Below are 21,355 nucleotides of genomic sequence, written 5' to 3' on the forward strand. Positions count from 1 at the left end.
AGGTGGAACGTGGCAGCTGTTTAATGGTGCAGGAGCCTGGTGAGGCAGATGAGCTCAGGGAGCGAGGAGAGCCTCCTGCTCCTCTGTAGTGCTGCAGAAAGTCTCCTGTGTGACAGAAACACAGTCCCCACATCCTCCCAAAAGCAGGAAAAGGATGTGGCTGCTCTTCCCCAGCTAAGCTGGGAGTAAATAACACAGAAGAGTAAATAATACAGACCAGGCTGCATGAGGAGGCTTTGGCACAGCCAGAAGAGAAGATTGATCCCGAGGGGTTTGTTTCTGGGGCAGAGCTGTGTTTTTCCTTGGCTGGATGCACCAAGATGAGCTCGAGAGGACACGAGAGAGGCCCCAGCTGTTGGGAAAGGCACACATTGGGAGTGCTGGGATAACTTGGCACAGGAAAGCTGCTCAGACCCTGTATTTCCCAGGAGTGTGCTGGACTGTTCCACTGAGCTGCTGTGTCAATCAGAAATGAGAACCTGCTGGGGACAGGTCAGGTTGCTTCATTTTATCTGGTGGCTTCACTGGGAAGGTGGGAGCAGGATGCTGTCCTGGCATCCCAAGGTGCTCCAGGGTGGACGTGCTGCAGCTGCTGTTGAGACAGGCAGAGGCACTTCCCAAAAGGTGTGAGGAGACCAATCCAGGCTGCTGCCATCCTACAGAACCTCAATCCAGGCTGCTGCCATCCTACAGAACCTCAATCCAGGCTGCTGCCATCCTACAGAACCTCAATCCAGGCTGCTGCCATCCTACAGAACCTCAATCCAGGCTGCTGCCATCCTACAGAACCTCAATCCAGGCTGCTGCCATCCTACAGAACCTCAATCCAGGCTGCTGCCATCCTACAGAACCTCAATCCAGGCTGCTGCCATCCTACAGAACCTCAATCCAGGCTGCTGCCATCCTACAGAACCTCAATCCAGGCTGCTCAGTGCAGCCGTGGCGTCGCCTTCCTGCTGGGAAGTGCCGTGTAACTTCTGGAGGTGTCCTAAGATCTCTTAAGAGACAATTAAGAATTTCAGTGTTGCTTTGATATTTGTTGAACAAAACATTGACACAACACACCAGGCTATTCGGGTTTGCTTTAACTTGCAGTTTAGGTATCAAATAAAAAAAAAAAAAAAAAGAGAGAGTATGAAATGAATTAGCAAATTATTTTGATTGCTTTGTTCATTTTTCCAGTGAGAAAGTTACCCACCTGGAAAATACTGACTGGCTGCAGGCAGGAGCAGAATTTATTACCTGAGATAAATGGATCTGGGATAAAAGTCCTCCTTATTTTTTCATTTTAGCTGCAAAGGACGATACGCTTCTGTTCTGCTCTTTGTGCCCGAGATCAAATAGGAAGGAACTTTGCATGGGTGTGCCAATGCCTTTCAAGGGGAAGTTTCTCCCCCCACCCCAACCTTCCTTTTCCTCCTGGAAGCAGCACCTTGGACTTGAGATGAGAGCAGTGTTTGACGTCCTTTTCACAGTGATGCCGGCATGACTCTGAATCCCAGAACTGGCACTCATTCTGCAATCCATCCCATGTGCACAGGCTCTGATCTCTCTACCTTGGCCTTGTTTTATTCCCTTTTTTCTTCCTTTCTTTCCCCATTTCTTTGGCAAAGAAGGCTTTGTGGGAGAAGCCTTGTTTCATTTCCCCGCAGGTCCCGAGGGGCAGCTGGCAGATCTCATATGCAGGGTGTCAGCTGCATTAAATGAACACTCTCAGATCACTGTAAATCCCTATTTACACATAATAAACACGAGGATATAAAGCACAGAGGAAATAATACATTATTGATTACAGCAGTGGCATGTAATGTCCTTTGAAAGGCGGGTGGTGCGTGCCCATCCATCAGTGCCTCGAACGTGGATCCTCCTGCTCCTCGGGAATTTGGGGCAGGTCAGCCCCACAGTGTGTGCTGTGTGTGCCCAGCTCCCCTGGCTCCCTGTGCAGAGAGGATGGGTGGGAATGGGGAAAGGTGCTTACAGCTGTTTGCAGATTGAACAGCAAAGGGCAATCCCGGCCCACAAGGAGAAGGTTTTGACAGTGAGGCTGCTGAGGCCCTGGCACAGGATGCTCAGAGCAGCTCTGGCTGCCCCTGGATCCCTGGAAGTGTCCAAGGAAGGGACTTGGATCAGCCTGGGATCGTGGAAGTTGTCCCTGAGGATGGAATGAGATGAGCTTTAAGGTCCCTTCCAACCCATCCTTTCCACAGTTCTCACAGAGCACCTTCATGAAACGTGGATAACTTGACTCTGCCCATGGGGAAAGCTCCCTGCCCCACGAGCCATCCCAACCTTGGATCTGAGCTGTTTGCTCACTTGTGGGAGCTCTGCAGTGAAAACATTCTAAAGTTCCCTTTTCCTGCAGCTTTTTTCCTGGAAGGGAGGTGTCCCTGCCCATGGCAGGAGGTGCCACTGGATGGACTTTAAGTTTTCTTCCCAAACTCTGCCATTTCCCTGGCCTGCAGCCCTGTCTGTTGGACATGTTGGAATTTTCCTTTAGGCAAGAAGGTGCTTGAAAAAAAATTTCCTACAAGTGCAGCCAGAGCATTCAAATCTCATTGTTTTTCTCATCTCTCCCATAAGGAATGGGTTATGTGCAGGATGCCCTGGTCAGATCTATATGAGCAGAATGAAAGCTTGGTGCAATACCTGGCGGTGCAGAGTCAGTTATTTTTGGGATTGGGAAGGATGGCTCACAAGCACTGACACCACTCTTACGGCTATCAGCCAGATGCACTCCTAAACAAAAAGTGTGGTGGTTTTTTCCTCTGTGTGTATGACTTTTTGTTAGGTTTTATGCTTGTATTTTTAAAAAATGGTGATGTGCTCACCACCTGAGGTGCCCTATCAGCATCACTGCCCTGGCACTCGTGTTACAGTGATGAAGAGCAATGTTTTGATGGTTGCTGAAATTGTAGGTGATGATTCCTTCTTTCTCAACAGCAGGCACCATTCCTCATCTCCCATGCGGTTCATGAAACTCATTCCCTTGTTTTATCTCTGGCTGAGGTTGCAGGCGAGTGAGGTCGGTGAGGCTTGACAGGCATTTGGAATAGGTTTTGTTGGGTTTAAATGAGTTGAGAGTTCAAAGCCAGGCAGGTAATGGAGCGGTTCTGCTCGCCTTGTTCACTTTGAGGGGATTGCAGACCCTGCTGCTCCTCACAGCGCTGCTCTGTAGGCCAGCTGCTGCAGTCAGGAGAATCCTGAGATACAGATGTGTTAGAGGTAGTGCAGGACAAGGGGGAATGGCTTCACACTGACTGGGGGCAGGGTTAGGGAGGATATTGGGAAGAAATCCTTCCCTGTGAGGGAGGTGAGGCCCTGGCACAGGGTGTTCAGAGCAGTTCTGGCTGCCCCTGGATCGCTGGCAGTGTCCAAAGCCAGGCTGGAAGGGACTTGGATCAGCCTGGGATCGTGGAAGTTGTCCCTGAGGATGGAATGAGATGAGCTTTAAGGTCCCTTCCAACCCATCCTTTCCACAGTTCTCACAGAGCACCTTCATGAAACGTGGATAACTTGACTCTGCCCATGGGGAAAGCTCCCTGCCCCACGAGCCACCCCAACCTTGGATCTGAGCTGTTTGCTCACTTGTGGGAGCTCTGCAGTGAAAACATATTAAAGTTCCCTTTTCCTGCAGCTTTTTTCCTCCAAGTAGTTAATCTTAGTTTACAGATGAAATGTGCAGTGGAGAAAAAGATGCTAATCCCACAGTTGCTGCACTCTACTCCAGCCACTGAAAAATTTATTACCATCTGTCCTGGACTGGACAGGGCTGGAGCATCACCCTGCTGACAGCTTTGGAGCAGCAGCAGAGAGACCCAACATCACACCAGGGCACGGCTCTGAGCCCCTGGGGCCAGCAGAGACCTCACAGGGGTTGGTGCAGGAGAGCTGCACTTCTTAATCTGCTCAGAGGCAAGAAAAGTCTGGGCTGGGCTGGGTTGGAAGCTTCCAGTGTCACCAGCAGCTTCCTGGTGCTTTATGGTCAGAGGAGATTTTTATCAACCATTTGTCAACAATCTCAGGCACCTGGTGGGATTCCAACCCAATCCTTGTGGGTCCCTTCCAACTCAGGACATTCTATCTTTTAACTACTCAGCTCTTCCCACTTTTTTAGCCAGCTGTTGAGATGTCATTATTTTGGTCTCCTGGATCCATCATTATGTACATCCCTAATAGGTCCCTTCCCTGGCTGTAACAGGACACCTGGCTTTACATGATCAAGTTCTGACAGGCTTTTATAAACGTGGAGCAGAAGGCGAGGTCAGAAATCAGACCAGAAATGGGATTTCTCCGGCTCCCAAAGAAAGGTGTTTGGCTGTGCTGCTTTCCGAGCATCTTGTAATATCAAACTGTCTTGGAAGCAAAGTGGTTTGATGTTTGGCCTGTCTCTGCCCTCAGTGGGTTATTGGACTTACAGTTCAGAAGGACTCAAACTGCAGCTCCTGTGATGCATCTTAAATATACGATTTTCACTTGGCTTTTTGCAAGACCAATGTTTCTCCCTGGCAGATCCTCCTGCAACTGCATTTCCCCTCCCGCACCAGCAAGCCCTGTAGAATCTTGGAGCACACAACTATTCCATAAAGTCCCTCTCCTGTGGCTGTGTTTGCTTACATCTCTCCTTTTTTTTTTTTTAACTAACTTGGACTATTTTCATAAAACCTCACACCCTGAAGAACCCAAAATTGCTGAGCAAGGAAATAATCATCAGTGGTGCAAGGAGTGCTGGTGTCTCTCCTGCAGCAATTAGCAAACCTTAAAGCAGGCTTGGCTGTCTTTCCAATTAAACCCTGGCACGCTGGAATACACGATGTGCTAATGAAATGGGGAGTTTTGGAGTTCCTCTGCTGGCTGTTTGGAGGATATGGGAGCTTTAGGCTGTCTGGCTGAAACTAAGCCATTGAAAGTAATGGGCTGGACAATCTCACCCCATTACTTTTAATGGGATTGAGAGAGTGCACGCAGGAACAGTGCTGGGGAAAGCAGGGGAGCTGTTCCCACAGATCACCCAAGTTATGGCCAATGCTGGGAAAATGCCCCCCTGGCAGTGGGAGCTGTGTGCAGTGATAGGGTTTGGCAGGGAGGGAGCAGGGAAGGTGCATAAAGGCACCAGTGCCACGAGTCAGCCCTGAGCAGGGGCTGATTTTGCTCACAAGGAGGGGAACTGCAGGATGGGGGAGATCCTGCTGCTGCATGGGGGAGATCCTGCTGCAGGGTGAGGGAGATCCTGCTGCTGGATGGGGGAGATCCTGCTGCTGGATGTGGAGATCCTGCTGCTGGATGTGGAGATCCTGCTGCAGGATGGGGGGATCCTGCTGCTGGATGTGGAGATCCTGCTGCAGGATGGGGGGATCCTGCTGCAGGGTGGGGGAGATCCTGCTGCTGGATGGGGAGATCCTGCTGCTGGATGGGGGAGATCCTGCTGCTGGATGGGGAGATCCTGCTGCAGGATGGGGAGATCCTGCTGCTGGATGTGGAGATCCTGCTGCTGGATGTGGAGATCCTGCTGCTGGATGTGGAGATCCTGCTGCTGGATGTGGAGATCCTGCTGCTGGATGTGGAGATCCTGCTGCTGGATGGGGGGATCCTGCTGCTGGATGTGGAGATCCTGCTGCTGGATGTGGAGATCCTGCTGCTGGATGTGGAGATCCTGCTGCTGGATGAGGAGATCCTGCTGCTGGATGTGGAGATCCTGCTGTAAGATATGGGAGATTCCTGCTGCAGGATGTGGAGATCCTGCTGCTGGATGGGGAGATCCTGCTGCAGGATGAGGGAGATTCCTGCTGTAGGATATGGGAGATCCTGCTGCAGGATGGGGGCATCCTGCTGCATGTGCCTGCTTTGTTCCCTCCCTCATAGCCATCTTCCCTGGTTTACCTTCCTGCCCCTTACCTGTGCTAATTGTACCTGTAGAGGTGGAAGGAGGATTTAACGTGGGTGAACTACAATGATCTCAGCTGAGGCAGCTGAGCATCGCTAGCACAGCATTTGCAGTGTGAAGATCCAGCCAGTGGCACCAGTTGCAGAAATCGTGAGTTTTCAGGTCAATTAGGAAACTGAAAATACTTGAAAAGGGGAGAGGGATGGTCATGAGACACAAATATCACAGGAATAAAGATTTAGGCTGAATGCTGCAGCCTGAAGTTGTTGTGGATGCTCAGTGTCTTTGGTGTCCCCTCTGGAGCCAGGCAGGGTCAGTGGTGCCAGGCACGGTGAGCTGAAGCAGCCCAGCCTGAGGCTGCTGCTGTGGATGCCTGCATGGCCTGGGTGATGGATTTGTTCCTCCTGGTGGGATCGAATCTGCTCCCACTGGGACATGGAAGGAACATGGTCTGGACAGAACAGCAATCAGCCTCCCACAGCCTGAGATTTGCCCACTCACTTTCCTTTCTCCTCCTGCTGAGCATGGCCAAAGCCTTCCCTGCCAGCGTGCTTAAACCTCAATACCTCAATCAAAGCAGAAAGGGACGGAAATGTGGTGATGAGATAACCCCTTAAATCTTATGGCTTTCTCCCCCTCCCTGCAATTGGTGCCTCACTCCTTGGTGGAGAACTGGGACCTGTTCTCACACTGCCCCTTCCATTTAGCACCACAGCTCTTCCAGAAAGTTTGAACCAAAGGGGAGGAGCAGGGATTGCAGCAAATGCACCTCCAACTGGGATTAACCTGGAATTGCTTCTTCTTTGGTCAGATTACTCATCTGTGATGGTTTGGCAACACCACCACAAGGTTCCCCAAGCTGTTTAGGAACCTCAGCTCCCATTCAAATTCCTGGGAAGTAATTCAAGTTCCTCTGAGCAGGAAATGGGGATTAACCTCTGCCATGAGTCTGCCCCAAGGTAACACATTCACGTCACTGATTTTCTTCATCTTGGAGAGGAGACAGCACAGAGTGGACTGGTCACAGCAGGTCTCCTGCCCCTTCCCACCTCACAGGCAGGAAGGCAGCTAAAAGAGACACCTGAGAGTTGCCAAGGAGAGGAAAAATGAAATAGAAGCTGAAGATCAGAAATATTTTTAAAACGCCTCAGATGCAGAAGAATTGTAGCCGTGCTGTGAGGTAACCAGCAAATAGAATTTAATTATATGATACACAGGAGTAATGGAGCCTGTGAGGCTGGAGTGTGATTTCCCAGTAATAGGAGGACAGCAGGGATCCCTGTTTGGGCTGTGGTGTGTGTTCACAGAGAGCAGGACGGTGCTGCAGAGCTTTCCCTGCCTCCGGAGGGGAGGGCAGGGCCACAGCTCCCCCAGCCTGGAGCAGCCGGGCACTTTTGGGGTGTCCAGGACATGCAGCCCTTGGAGCAGCTGGGTAATGGGATTCTCTGGAGGATCTGGGGCACATGGGCTTGAAGGCAGGGACTGAGGTCAGGCCGAGGAAAGCTGTGATCCCAGCACATCTCCCAGGGCAGAAGTGGTTTGTGCTTTCCTGTGCTGCTGTCCATCTTCCAGACCTGTAAGAGGGATGGCTTAGGCAGAAACACGTCCAAGGTGGAAGGTGTGAGGAGCCATTGTTGATCCAGAGCACGGCTATAGATGTGACCTTTACGGTTCTGTGGGTTTATTTTTATTATTTTTCTCTCCAGCTTATCCACAATCTGTCAGAGCAGCGTGGGGACTTCCAGGGTTTATTGCAAAGTGTTTCCACTGCCATGTTCTCCTCCCAGCTGAGCTTGTTTTGTTTTATTTTGTTGGATTTTCACCTTAAGGGGGTTTGTTTGTTTGTTTGTTTGTTTGTTTGTTTTTACAAGGTTCTCTGGGTAGGGTGTGAGGCAGGGACACTCCCACTGTTGTGTGGAACTCTAGACCTGCATGTAAATGTGTCTCTCTGAGTGGCAGGGGAGCACAAGAAGTGTTATTTATGTTCCCACCAGGTCCAGGATGATGTTGCTTGGATTGGGGTGGGACATGCAGGGGTCCTTCACCAGGAGCAAAGACAGTGCAGGGGCTTTCAGTGAAATGAGGAGCCCCAGTGAAATCAGGCCTTCAGAGAAAACCCTGCACTCTTAAGGAATCAAAATATGTGGATTTTGTGTCTTTCTCCCTGTCAGTTTTGTTCTGAGCTTGTTTTAGACCATCCCAGAGTCCCACAATCCCTGCTGTTGAAAGCCCTCCTGGTTTGTACGAGCACATCCTGATCCAATCACTGGAGATGGAGCAGGAAGGCTCAACACAGCTTTAGACCAGCTTGATCCATCTTACAAACAGCCCTTGCAGCCCCCCCTGGTTCACCCAGAACCCCTGTGCTGTAGACTCTGGGGCTTTTTCCAGTCTCTGGGCCATGTCCCCATTTTATTTCCCTGGAGAGCTTTTTTCAGTGGAAGAGGTGCTGCAGAAAGGTGGGATGGGAAGGTGGGGTTGCTTTTCTGCTGTCTGGAGTTGAATGTGCAGCCCCTGGGTAGGGTGGGGTGGAAAGAGGTGGGTGAAGTAGCCTGGTATCAGTGCCACCACAGCCCTTGCCAGGCACGTCCCCAGTCCCTGCAAGTGCAGGGCTGAGCTGCCAAGCAGAGCATGGGGGGAAGGGACAGACAGCCCAGGGCCATCCCAGGCCTTGGCTGGAGCAGAGCAATTCCTGGAGGAGGTGGAGCAGTCACACAGGGTGAGAGGCACTGCTGTTCCCCTCTCCTGCCCTGGCCGTGTCCCGGGGGCTCAAGGATCTCCGTGGAGCACACACGGATCTGTGTGGGCTGGTGCAGCACATCCACTGCAGTCAGGCCAAGACAGATGTGCCCAACAGCTGCCTGTCCTGGCCTGTCCCTGGCTGTGCTGCTGTGTCCCTGGCTGCCCTGCCACCTCCCCAGAATCAGCAAACCCTGTCAGTTCAGATCTCCTCCCGGTGGGATGATGCGGATGGTGATGTGTCCTGGTTTCAGGGGCTGACCTGGGGAAACACCAGGAGAGACTGGGCAATGCATGGGCAGGTGCTTGCCTGTTGCTTAAATTTCCCTGGAAGGCTTGTTCCAGCCCTTCCTGCAGCAGCTGGCTGCACTGGAACAGAACATTTGAAGACTTGGCTGGAGCAGCAGGTACAATGGGCTGTAGGGAAGCAGATTCATTCCCTGGGAAGCCCTTGAAGTGCAGGTCAGAGCCACCAGCAGCTGGTTGAACAGCACAGGAATCTCACAAGGAGGATCCGAGCTCCAGGGCTGCAGCAAGGCCAGGAACATCGGAGGGGCTGAACCAGGAAAGGTGTCTGGGAGAGCAGCTCTTGAAAAATACCCTGAAACTCACGTGAATGGGGGGAAATGCTGGAGCTACATCTGCATCCTGCAAGATTGTGAAACACCCACCCCACAAGAGTGGAGCCTTCAGAAGTGGGGTATGGAGGGAGCAAGTGCAACCCAAAGTCACATGGGACTGCTAATTGAATTTGGGATCATGGGCAGCCCCAGCAGCCTTTTCCAATGCCTGGGTGTGCCTTTTGCCATGATGTGGAATTCTCTGACTGTGTGAGGTACCTGACCCATCTCTCAGCAGTGCAAAACAGGAGTGGGTTTGATATTCAGTATAGAAAATAGATTGTTTCTACATAACTTTTTATTTTATTTTCTTTCAAATAAAACCTTGTGTAGAAGTTATGACTTTTATAGTAGGAAATACAGGAAAAATACTTTTTCCTGCACAGGAGGTGTAGTTAAGCTGTAGAACTTGCTGCCCCAAGGCCTTAGCACAAAACATTTTGGACAATTTGACCAGTGTAAACGTGTGCCTGTGCACACAAAGCTGTAAATCTGTTTGTGTGGGAAGGTTCAAGTACCAACAGCCACCTTACTCTGGGGTGAATTGTTTTTCCTACTGCAGCTCCATCAGATTTCTTAACTTCAGGAAAAGGAAAAAAATAATCCAAAGAATGACTGGATTTGAGGTTTGTGAAGATTTTTCTTCGCTTGTTGGATGCTCCCCAAATTGGACATGTTTGTGAGAGGTTCAGAAAAAGTGCATCAGCCTTGAAGGGCTGGGGAGGAGAGTGGGGAATACAGATGGATCCCGTTCTGAACTTTAGGGACAAAAGGCTCTGTGTTGCCACTGGAGAGAAAAACCTCTTCAAAACACTCCAGTGATGAGTTACAACTTGGAGGTGCCTCTTTTCCCTTCATTAGCCAGGGAACACAGGGATATCATTCTCTTTGCTCAGCAGCACAAATCCCTCTTCTTTCTTTCTTTCTTTCTCCCTCTGCCAGTTGTGTTTCCTGCTAAGAAGCAACTTTTAATTGTCTGGTACCAAGGCAGAGCTTGTTCCCAGGAAGAGCTGCCTCCTGTGTGTTTCTCTGCTCTTCCCCTTGAAGCTTCCAGTGCTGATGCCTTGCAAGGCACCTGGAGAGCTGGATTCCAGTGTACTCCAATATTCAAGGCATGTGCCTGTCCAAAGTTGTTTGCCCCAAAGAATCTCTTCCTGGGTTACGGGGACTCCAGTGTTCTACTGGGTTGAAAGAGGCACAGCAAAAATCAGCACATCCAAGCTTTTTCCATTACGGTTTTTAACCCAAAAGAAATGTTTGAGAGAAGTTTTAAGAGTCCTCCAGACCTTCACCCTTCAGCACCAGAGATTCCCAGGAGGGACAACAGCCCTGGTACTGGTTTGTGCTGTTGCTGTTCTCAAATGCAGGTAGGTGCCTCTCCAGTGGTGTTTAAGGCAAATTTAGGTCTTAACAGAGGTTCTACACAGGGCTTCAGTTTTGGGGAGTCTTCTGTCACCATGCAAGGTAGAGCTGTGCTCTCCAAGGTCTTTATCTTGTACAGTAATCAGAGAGGAGACTGGAATGAGAAATTCTTCAACCAGAACTGGTTCCTGAATGGGGACAGTTTTCCACAAGCCCCGCTGGATGTCCTTCTCTCTTTCCAGGTCTGTTGGCTGTGGGAGAATAGCCAGTTGTGTTTTCCATCTCAGAGCAATGAGCTGGCAAACATCTCTGCTCCATCTGTTTTCTTTCATTGATGGATTCTTTAAAGTCAGATTGTGGTCCCACAGGGACACACTCAACTAATCCTCTGCTTTTAAGATTTTATTTGTGCAATAAATGGATGACAAGGTGGTTTGCGAGTACATAATACAATAAATGGGTTTATAAATGCAACTTTTTTGCAGAGCACTGTACAATAAAATACAATACCACTCCGGCATTTAACACTGATCTCTGCTTCATTCATATTTCAAACAGTAATGTGCCCATTTTCTCATCTGGGAAGCCTCTTAGGTTTTTTAATACGTTTTTATAAATTAACCAGGCACAGATTTAATAATAACGTGCATTCGTATGCCTTTTTTCATCTCCAAAGATCTTGGATTGCTCTGCAGTCTTAACAGTGTAATACAGAAATTCCGTGCCAAAGGACACGTCTGCTCTCTGCCGAATTGCAGCAGGAGTTTGGATGGCTCAGGAATGCTCATGGATGTAAATGACATCAAGGGAGGAAGATTGAACCCAGCAGTCATGGCAGGAGAACTTTCAGGGGAAGGTGCTCCATGGGTGCCCAGGGCAGAGTCCTCTGAAGAAGAGGTCACAGGGATGTTTGGGATGGTTCTGAGCCTGGAAATCAAGACCACGAAAAACAAAGAAAATGCTCTTTCACATATTTCTTCAGACTTTTGGGATGCAGCATCCCTAGACACAGAGAAGCCAAGAGCATGGAAAGCCTCAGGAGATCAGGCTTTTCTGTCCATATTTCTTCTTTATCAAGAAGACAACTGTATCCACCAGGACAGGACACTTGTAAGCAGGAGGATGAGGTTTCTCCATCAAAGTGTTCAATAACAAAATCTCTTTGATTTGGTGATGTAGAATCTTCTCCTATCACCTTCCTGGCCAACTTAGGAAGGTGTTGAGCTTCTTTCCTCAGAAAATTTCATGTTCTTTGAAGAGCTCCCAGCCGAGTTTTTTGCTTCTGGGATCCTGAGGTGAGATAAGGCTTTTCCAGCCCTCTGCCTTTCCTAGTTCCCACATTTTGGTGTCACTGGCAGTGGGATACCTGCCATGGAGGTTCCCCATTCCCCATCCCAGAAAGCAGAGTTAAACTCACAGATATAACACGCAATCAGAAAAAATATTTACAGCTAGTAAATTACCATCACTGTAGAAGAAAAACATGACAAAATAGAAACGTGATATTTATGTTAATACAAAGTTTTAAAAATTTAATTTAAGAGACCAGCTGTTTCTGCTTCTCTTATAAGAGTTTAATTGGTATATAATAGCATAGTTAATTAAATACAAATCAATAGTTTAAACCAGCTAATTGATATTTAATATGTATGGGAAAATATAACTTAGTTGTAATATCATTAGCTCAATATTAAATAAGCAATGGAATTGCAATTATGCCTTTACAACGATTATAAAGTTTATCGTTCTTTAATAAACTTGCAATTAGACAGGGTGAGCTGAAAAATTATTAAACAGGTATTATTGGGCTATTAAATGTTTATTATCATTCCTGGTGGGATACAGCTACACAATAGTACATATTATGATTATGTTAATAAACCCTTATTACAGCTTTGCAGCTTTAGCCTTTAGTGCACCGGTGATCGGGTATTTCCTTCCCTTCCTGAGTGGTGAGGGAAGGAATTGACATTGAGTAGAGAAAGTAATGAAAGAACAAGCAGGAGGAATCCATAGTTTGTGCCAACGCTGAGAGAACTTTCTTCTTAAACATCTTTCCCCTCTATTTCCCAGGCTGAGGAACCCTTTCTAGAAGACATCAAGATCTTGTTTCTTTTAATTGTCTTTTGCTTCATTGTCACTGGTAATTTGTGCTTTGAAGTTGTTCTAGCTTTGCCCAGTGAGTTTGGGGGTTAATTAATGCAGGTACTTGTGAGAGAGTCGAAACCATGGCTCTGCTGTGTGGTTTCCAACAAGGATACTTTAACTCCCACTTCATCACAGTGCCTGGCATGATCAACTTCAGCTGTAACAGCTTTCACCATGCTGAGAAATTCAATTGTCATCACAAGGAATTGGATGGGATTGATTTGGGGGAGATGGGGACATGCAAGGGTTAAAACATTCTGGTTTCAATGTGTCTCAGCAGCTCCCCTAAAGCCAAGACATTTAAAATGCTGGGTACCTGCTTAAATATTTTAGCTTTAGGTAGCCACTAAAAGCCAAAATGGTGAGACATCCTTAGGCAGCAGAGTCATCTTGAAGTATTTTACCTTTTAAAGGCACTCTCAAGTATTTAAAGGTGCCTTTAGCTATAAAGATTTTTGCATGTTCTCACAAATTTATGGTATGAATTATTATAATGCAGCGCTTTTGTACAGCTCCTTTCATCATGGGATATCAAAGTGGTTTATAAGTGTTAATTATAGCACCCCTTGGGGAGGCAAAAGGGAGACAGGCACCCACAGCAGCCTGCTAAGCCAGGCTCAGAGAGACAAGAACCCACATTTCATTGGGATCCAGCTCAGCCTGAGCCTCCCTCCCTCTCTGAGGGCTCAGCTGGGCCTGGGACCTGTTGGGCAGCACAGCTGGGCCTGGGGCTGGAGACCCTGCCCAAAGCCCCCTTTTGGGGAGCTTTTTGCTCACTGCAAGGGGGAAGTGAGATCTGGACACCTGGGTGGTGGGATTGTCCCCAGACACTGCAGCTCCTGTTGCCCCAGCACTGCCCTGGCTCGAGGTGCTCGGGGGCCACCATCATTAGAAGGAGCTGGAGCTGCCGGAGTGAGTCCAGAGGAGACCAAAGAGGTGTTCCAGGGTGGAGCCCCTCTGCTCTGGAGCCAGGCTGGGAGAGCTGGGGGTGCTCACCTGGAGAGGAGAAGGCTCCAGGGAGAGCTCAGAGCCCCTGCCAGGGCCTAAAGGGGCTCCAGGAGAGCTGGAGAGGGACTGGGGACAAGGGATGGAGGGACAGGACACTGGGAATGGCTCCCAGCGCCAGAAGGCAGGGCTGGATGGGATATTGGGAAGGAATTGAGGGTGGGCAGGCCCTGGCACAGGGTGCCCAGAGCAGCTGTGGCTGCCCCTGGATCCCTGGCAGTGCCCAGGGCCAGATTGGGCCAGGCTTGGAGACAGTGGAAGCTGTCCCCGCCCATGGCAGGGTCCTTAAGGTTCATTCCCACCCAGACCTTTCCATAACCTTGGTGATGTTTGTGCTCAGGGTGTGTGCAGGCTGTGGCAGGCCCCCTCACTGCAGGTCTGTGTCCAGGAAAACCCAGCCAGAATCCCCACACAGGCCCCGGGTGCACGTCTGAGTCCGAGCAGTGCTGGCTTGCTCAGCTGCACTGTGGGCTCTGCTGCCTTGTCTGACACTAATCTAATTGTGTTGTTTTAATTACTTTGATACCTTGGTGCTCGTTGGAGGCTCAATAGCAATCGATAGGGTTTTGTTTTCCTATCAATAAAGACATAAAGCTCTCACCTGCTTTGGCGGCTCTGCGCAGTCGGCCCTGGGGGCTCTGCGTGGGCTCAGGGCTCTGCCAGGCACGAGGAGTGCGTGTCCTCACAGGATCCTGCATGGAAAATCCCCCGAGCCCAACAAGGTCTTATCGATTCTCACTGTCAGGCAGGGCTGAGGGAGGCAGCCTGAGCTGGGCGTCCCTGCAGTCAGAGACATCCTGCAGCCGACACCTTTCTGTGGTTGTGCACTTTGTGCAGACTGTGGTGGAGCACTTTACCTGTCCTGGAGAGCAAGAGAACAGCTTTCCACCACCAGAGGTGGACAATGGTTGCTCATTACCCCTTCCTGTTAATTCAAGAAACCACTCAGAGTTCTGGTGGTTGCTTAATTTGCCCTGATCTTTAGGCATCTTCACCTGAGTTTCTGAGTTAGTCACCACCTTTTATGGCTGATGAGAGATTTACAAGCACCCCCAAAGACATCTTGAAAGTGGAGTCACATTCTGGAGACGCCTGTTTCTCTCCAGGGCATTCCCTCCAGGACAAGGCGGATTTAGGGGAGCAATTAAATTTCAGCTTCCTCTGATTATTTCAAGAGACTTGCTTTTGTCTGAGCATCAGCTTCAGTGGGTTACACGTGTCATTTGTTTGGGTTAGATGCCGATTCCTCCCTGACGGGAGCCTTAGGACCAGGAGCCTCCTGCAAGGTGGAGCCCTGGACAATGCTAGAGTGCTTTAACTGGGTTTGTGTGTGCCCTGGCATCAAAAGAAGTCTGTTTCTTTCTAGGTTTAGGCACAAATTCTGCCTCATACTGTGCACAAGAGGAAGATGTAACCGCTCTACTGGGATGCCATGGCAGCAAGCACTGTTAGGGAGGAATTCTCTGTATCTGGGTCTATACCCACGTGAATCTGGGGATCTTCCCTGCACATCACATCTCACTTCCCTCTTCCTCTGGACATGATCCAGATCTGCGATTCAACCCCAAGTTTGCCTCATGGCACTGAAAGCCAAGTTTGCCAGGCAGGTCCTGCTCCTCTCCAGCCACTGCTGTGTTCTCCAGCCTCCTGCTCTGCCGCCTTTCCCTCCTGTGAGCGGCACAACTTCCCGGCACTCCTTCCTCGGCACAGGGGGCTCTGCACAGTCCACAGCCACATTAAGTAAACATCAAAGGGGCTTTGATCAGTGGGGCTCTGCAGAGCACAGAAGGCCCCGAGGAGCTCTGCAGGTCCGCAGGCAGCACTGGGGACATGGTACCTTAATTTTCTGCACTGTGACACAGGAGAATTTGTTTGAAGAACGAGAGCTCTCTGCCTCTCGGAGACGCACACGGGGAGAGCGCCTGTGCTCGCAGCCTACTTCTGGAAAAACCCAAGCTCAGATCTCTCTGTTTGTTACCAAGAGTCAAAAATCCCCATTAACAAATCAAGGCATCAAAGGCCTGTGGCTCCTCAGACTCTGGCACTCTCCTGTTCATAGGGTCACTTGCTTGCTTCTGAAGAGCAAGATTCCTCAGGCCAGAATTATCTTCCCTACTGAGGGCCATTTCCCGTTTCACTCTGCTGCCCACTAAGGGAGAAAGGGATGAAAGAGTCCTGTTGTTGCAACATGCTGCTGTGGAGGAAGATGCAGCTCATCCCCTTACTTGGAACAGAGGCATGCTTAAGGACAGGCGAGGGAGGGGATGCTGACCCTCCTGTCTTTAGATGCACTGTCATGGGGCCCAGCCAAGCTCAGCTCTGGGAGGCTGCCCAAAGACTTCAGCTATGTGCCCACCTTCCTGGAGCTTTTCCTGAAGGCTGTCTCCAGCAGGATTTGCTCCCTGCAGCAGCCCCATGTACCTGCTCCTGTTCCCAGCCCAGTCTAACCCCACGCTCTCTTCTCTTGCAGAACTGGGGCTCCCAGGAAGAGGATGCTGCCTAGTACTGGGGTTCATGTACAAGGAGAAGTACCGCAGGATGACTGAAGGTGAGCAGTTCCCTCACCTTCTCTTCTTCTTCCTCTTTAGCAATCTCATTGTGAGGGGTTTCACCTCTAAGAATGTGCTGGGTTCTTGTTCCCACCCAGGAGAAAATCCTGCTTCCCCTTTGATCTCTGGAACATCTTAGAGGCCATGCATGTGGGGAGCCCCCTGTGTGAAGCTGCAAGAGAAGAGCAGGAGCTTTGTGGTTCCATGCATCCAAAACCCACTGTCTTTTCCTACAGAAAGGATTTGTCACACAGGAAGATCTTGCAGCAATTGCTGCACTCTGCTCTTCTTATTCTAGTTGGGTGGCAGTGGTCACCATGACACTTCCAGAATCCCAGTTTCCAGTGCCTTTGAACCTCACAGAGTCGCCATTACACTGTTCTTCAAACTTCTACTAAAATTTCCCTATTTTATATTCCAGTCATTCCCCAAGTACTTTATGAGCATTGATTAATCCATAGAAATATCATAAATAATTATGAAGCATAATAACTAAACAAAAACTATTTATACTCAGAAGAACTGGCATCCTTGCTTCTGGTAGCTTCCTTTCCTGGAGCCAGCCCTGGTGCAGCCCCTTCTGATTAATGGATGAGAGAAGGAAGCCCAGAGCCTGTGAGATGGGAGGAAGTGTCACAGAGAATTTGGCTGTGAGGTCACTGGGAATGAGAAACTTGAGCCAAGCATGGATTGAACCCTTTTTAGGGACGCTGATTGGAAATAATTTGGACAAAGGGTGTGATCTCTTGTCCTACTGTGCTTCTTTTTCTGGAAACATCCAAGGTCAGGCTGGATGGGCTCTGAGTAACCTGGTCTAGAGGAAGGTGTCCCTGCTCACTGCAGCTGGGTCTGTTTGGGTGACCCTTCTAACCCAAACTATTGCAGATTCTTTTTCCCCACATGGGATGGAGTTTTGTGGCAGTTAGCCATGGGGGTGTCTGCTCCTGCAGGAAGCCTTTTGCTGTGAGAGTAAAAGGTGAGTTTCCATGGAGTAAAACTCACATAGAGGCAAGTTTATGGCTCAAACATTAGTTAGAAGATCAAAGGTTCCTTCACGTTCCCAGGAGCCTGATACTGAGCTGATAACATGGGGAAAGTACTTCACAAGACTTCACCTCATGCTTGTTAATTACCACACACTCTTTAAACATTGATTAGAGGATGTTTTTAATGGAAAGGGGCTGCCCCATGGGACACGAGTGCTGTGAGAAGGTGCAGCCTCCATCTCGGTACCTTCCTGTCCCTCAAGCCTCTTGGACAGGCTGCCTGTGGCTGTGTCCAGACCCTGGGGATGCTCACAGCATGTTGGAGAGCTGGCAGGACCCTGGGCATCCTGCCAATCCTTTGGGATTGCTCTGGTCCCCTGATGGAGTCAGAGCCTGCGTCAGCCTACGAAGTGAGCCCCCTTTTCAGGCTGAGCATGGCTTTGTGTGGAGAGAACAAAGAGACATGAAAGGCCGAAAGTAAAGCTTTTGTGAGGGAAAGGGAACAAAGTGTTCCTGCCTGACATGCAGCCAGTTTCTGGCCCCTGCAGGCTGCAGGGCCATTATGTTTAAAGGTACAATCTGCCAAAAACAAAAGTCAGGGGGATTTCCATGGATACAAAGACCACCTAGGACTTGTGTTTTCATTCAAAGCAGTTACAGATGACAATTGCAGACATCCAGCTTCCCAGGGTTTTGGTGGATTGCAGTGCAGATCCACACTCTATGGTGTGTGAGCTGCAGTGGGGTCAGGTGTCTGGTCATCTACAGGAATTTCCTACCCAAGGTACCTGAGCACCTCTTTGGGCCAGTTCCCTTGCCATGATGAGGAGAGAGAGCAGCTGCCCTTTTGTATTTGTGCCAAGTGAGAGATTTTTCTCCCTTTAAAAAGAGGCTGAAGTGCAGCCATATTAATAAACACAAGGGAGCTGAAGGAACAGAAAGCACAGAAAGGCAGTGGGGAAGTGGGATAATATGAGGTGTGGGGTCTCCATCCCAGAGGAAACAGGTAATTGCAGGGACCATCAGAACCTTCCTGCCATTTACTGGAGACATCTACACTGGCTTGGAAGTAGATAAGCACAAGAGGAGTTGGAAGCCTTCACAGTGTGGAAGAATCATTTACAGATGGGAAATAATTTCTTAGGTTGGATGTTGGGAAAGGTTCTTCCCCCAGAGGGTGCTGGCACTGCCCAGGCTCCCCAGGGAATGGGCACAGCCCCAAGGCTGCCAGAGCTCCAGGAGCCTTTGGACAGCACTCCAGGGATGCTCAGGGTGGGATTGTTGGGGGTCTGTGCAGTGCCAGGACTGGGACTGGATGATCCTGGTGGGTTGCTCAAACCTCAGGATACTCTGTGATTCTGTGAACACGGTTGTTTTGGATGTCCCCACAGAGAAGATCTGGTCTGGACGCTCACAGATCACTTTGGCAACCTCTCCCAGTGGGGTGAAATAGACGTGGATGAGAGAGGCACAGCAAGTGGTTTTGGTGGCATTGTGCTGTTTTTTGACCAGCTGGCAAGGGATGATGTCCACTAGAACATCTGGCTGCAGATGTGGCTCTTCCAGCTGAGCTGGGGCCCAGGATGAGGAGCCAAGATTGGTGTCCGTGGATATTCCTCTGCCCACATCATTTCCATCAGATCCTCATCTCAATCTCTGTGTAGTGATCAGACAGGTCCAGGTGCAGTGTTGGAGCCTCTCCCAGCTGTCAGGCACCACGTGATGGGCACAGCAAACCCAGTTTGGGCACTGTCCTTGCACTGCTGTGCTGTATCAGGTGCGACCACTTCTCTCTTTGTAAAGCCCTCAGCAGGAAAAGTCTGGATTTGGGGGTGGATTTGGCTGGGGAGCAGGAAGGCACAGCTCCAGCGTGGCTGCTCTGCGCTCGTGTGATTGATGATGGGCTGGTCTCATGCTGGTCCCGTGCTCTGGTGTGCCCTGGGAGCTGTGGGGTGAAATGGAGCTGGTGACAGTTGTAGACAGAGGGAGAGGCAGAGCTGTCTGCAATGACGGCCGTGCAATGAAGATGCTCTGGAGTTAATCCTCCACCATCTGTCTTCATTCTGCTAATAACCCACTCAATCAGCTGCTGCCGACTGTTTGTTAACATTCAGAAACAGATACATAATCAGGAGGAGCGTGCTGTTAGCTCAGGAGGGGCTGGATTGTTCCTTGGGAATGGCTCTCCCGTGGCCATGAGGGTGGAGCAGTGGGAGCCACGGAGGGTGGCCTGGATGTCCCACGTGCAGTGCAAGGGAGGTGGTGCTGGGGCTGGAGCTGATGCTGGGCTGGCAGTGAGCTGACTTACCCTGCTTCTGCCAGGGCTTGTGCCACCCTGATTCAAGGTGATTTTGGAGTAGAAAAATGTTTTCTAGGAGGTGGGTCACCTTAGTCCCCCAAGAAAAAGCATTTTGAGCTACTCTGAAAGCTTGGGTTTGTTCTTCTATTCCACTTCTCCTTTCTCACACAGTTCTCTCCCCAGGGGCAAGCAAGGGGTGTGCTGGAATATCTCTCTCTGCTAACCCATCATGCCTGGTCCCTCCCTGTCCATACCTGCAGGCCCCAAGCTGGCCTTGCTCCGCTCTCCTCTGTGGCGGTCCAAGGCAGGAATTCAGATGCTGCTCCTGCATTTTACTTCTTGTCTCCTGCCTTTGACTACTTGCCAGATCTAACTGGAGTCATTAGCAAGCGTCACTGCAGCAATTATGGCACTTTTTGGCTGCCATTCATAAAGCTACTAACGGGAACGATTAAGCACTGAGAGGTGTCAGCCTTCACCTCCACCACCTGTTCCCACCAGCCGCCAGCTGCTGGAAGGTGCCTATAACAACGTCCCCCCACACAGGGCAGCAGGACAGGGCAGATCCCTGCCCTCGTCTGACCTCCCTTTCCAGACCCTTCGCTGGCTCTCATGTCCTCACATGTGGAGGGCAGATGGCATCTCCATGGGATGGACACAGCTCTTGGTCTATGAGGGGTGGGCTTCATCTTCGTGCCCAGCACGGAGCGGGGAAAGCAGGCACGGCTGGGGAAAGGGACAGAAGGATTTGGTGCAGCATCTTCCTCCTGGAGCAGTGAGTGGTTAATGATCTGTGCTCAGGGAAGGACAAACCCTCCTCTTCAGAGAGATGCAAACACTGCCTGCTGTGCCAGGAGAAGGCTGTGCCGCAGTTATCTCCGGCAGCAGCCGCTCTCTGTTTGTGTTGGGGCTGGGCTGTGCATTCAAGGTGTCTCCATTCACTACACAAAGCACAGCAGCACCAGCAGCCTGTGCTTCAGAGCTGCAGCTCCACATAGCAACGAGTGCTCTGCCTTCTGTGCGAGAGGGAGAGCTTGGCAGATCATCTCTGCTGGGGAAGGGCTGCCCAGATCCAAGGTGCTCAGCTTTTCTTTAAAAGCCATGTGAGGCTGTTGGACAGCATAAGACAAATCTTCCATTTTGGGAGGGTGAAGAGTGAGGCCTTGAAAGTTTCTCAGTCTGAGCTGCAATCTCACCTTGACTCTTCTGTTCTGAAGGTTTGGGATCTTATTTGAAGACACTGGGACTAATGGAAAGCTCTATTCTTTTGTTCATAGAATCCCAAAATGTTAAGGGTTGGAAGGGACATTAAAAATTATCTGGTCCCAGCTTTCCCTGGCCACGGACACCTCTAGGGACGGGGCACCCACAACCTCCCTGGGAAACCTGTGCCAGTATCTCTTCATTCTCACAGTGAAAAATTTCTTCCTGATATCTGGTCTAAATTCCCATTTGTGCCCATTCCCTCTTGTCCTGTCACTACAGCTCCTAAGAGTCCCTCTGCCCCTGTCCTGTGGCTCCTTCAGATACTGGAAGGTGCTATAAGGTCTCCACACGACCCAGTCTTCTCCAGGAAGGTGCTCTCGTCCTCTTGTCAAAGTCATGGCCTCCTCTGGACTTGCTCCAACAGCAAGTTGTTGGGAGAAGGGGGAGGAATTCATCCACATACCTCAGACATGGGCAGGGGTGAGCTGGCCCAGAGAGACAGGGACAGTGGTGGCAGGAGAGCCACCAGCCTGTTCTGTTTGGGATGATTCCTGCATCCA

General features: G+C 50.1%; 1 protein-coding gene across 2 annotated transcripts in view; it reads left to right on the forward strand.

The window, feature by feature from the left end:
* The window catches only part of KIRREL3 (kirre like nephrin family adhesion molecule 3), a 350,972-nt gene that overhangs the window by 209,553 nt on the left and 120,064 nt on the right, over positions 1-21,355 (forward strand). For both annotated transcript variants that reach the window (XM_088066785.1, XM_088066786.1), the window contains exon 2: positions 16,226-16,303. In XM_088066785.1, the coding sequence (XP_087922911.1) occupies positions 16,226-16,303 (78 nt within the window). The remainder of the gene's footprint in view (positions 1-16,225; positions 16,304-21,355) is intronic.

Source organism: Pseudopodoces humilis, chromosome 25 (genome assembly GCF_049639895.1).
Source record: "Pseudopodoces humilis isolate 2021_Gansu_Grassland_sample_001 chromosome 25, ASM4963989v1, whole genome shotgun sequence".
In the NCBI taxonomy this organism is placed as follows: Eukaryota; Metazoa; Chordata; class Aves; order Passeriformes; family Paridae; genus Pseudopodoces; species Pseudopodoces humilis.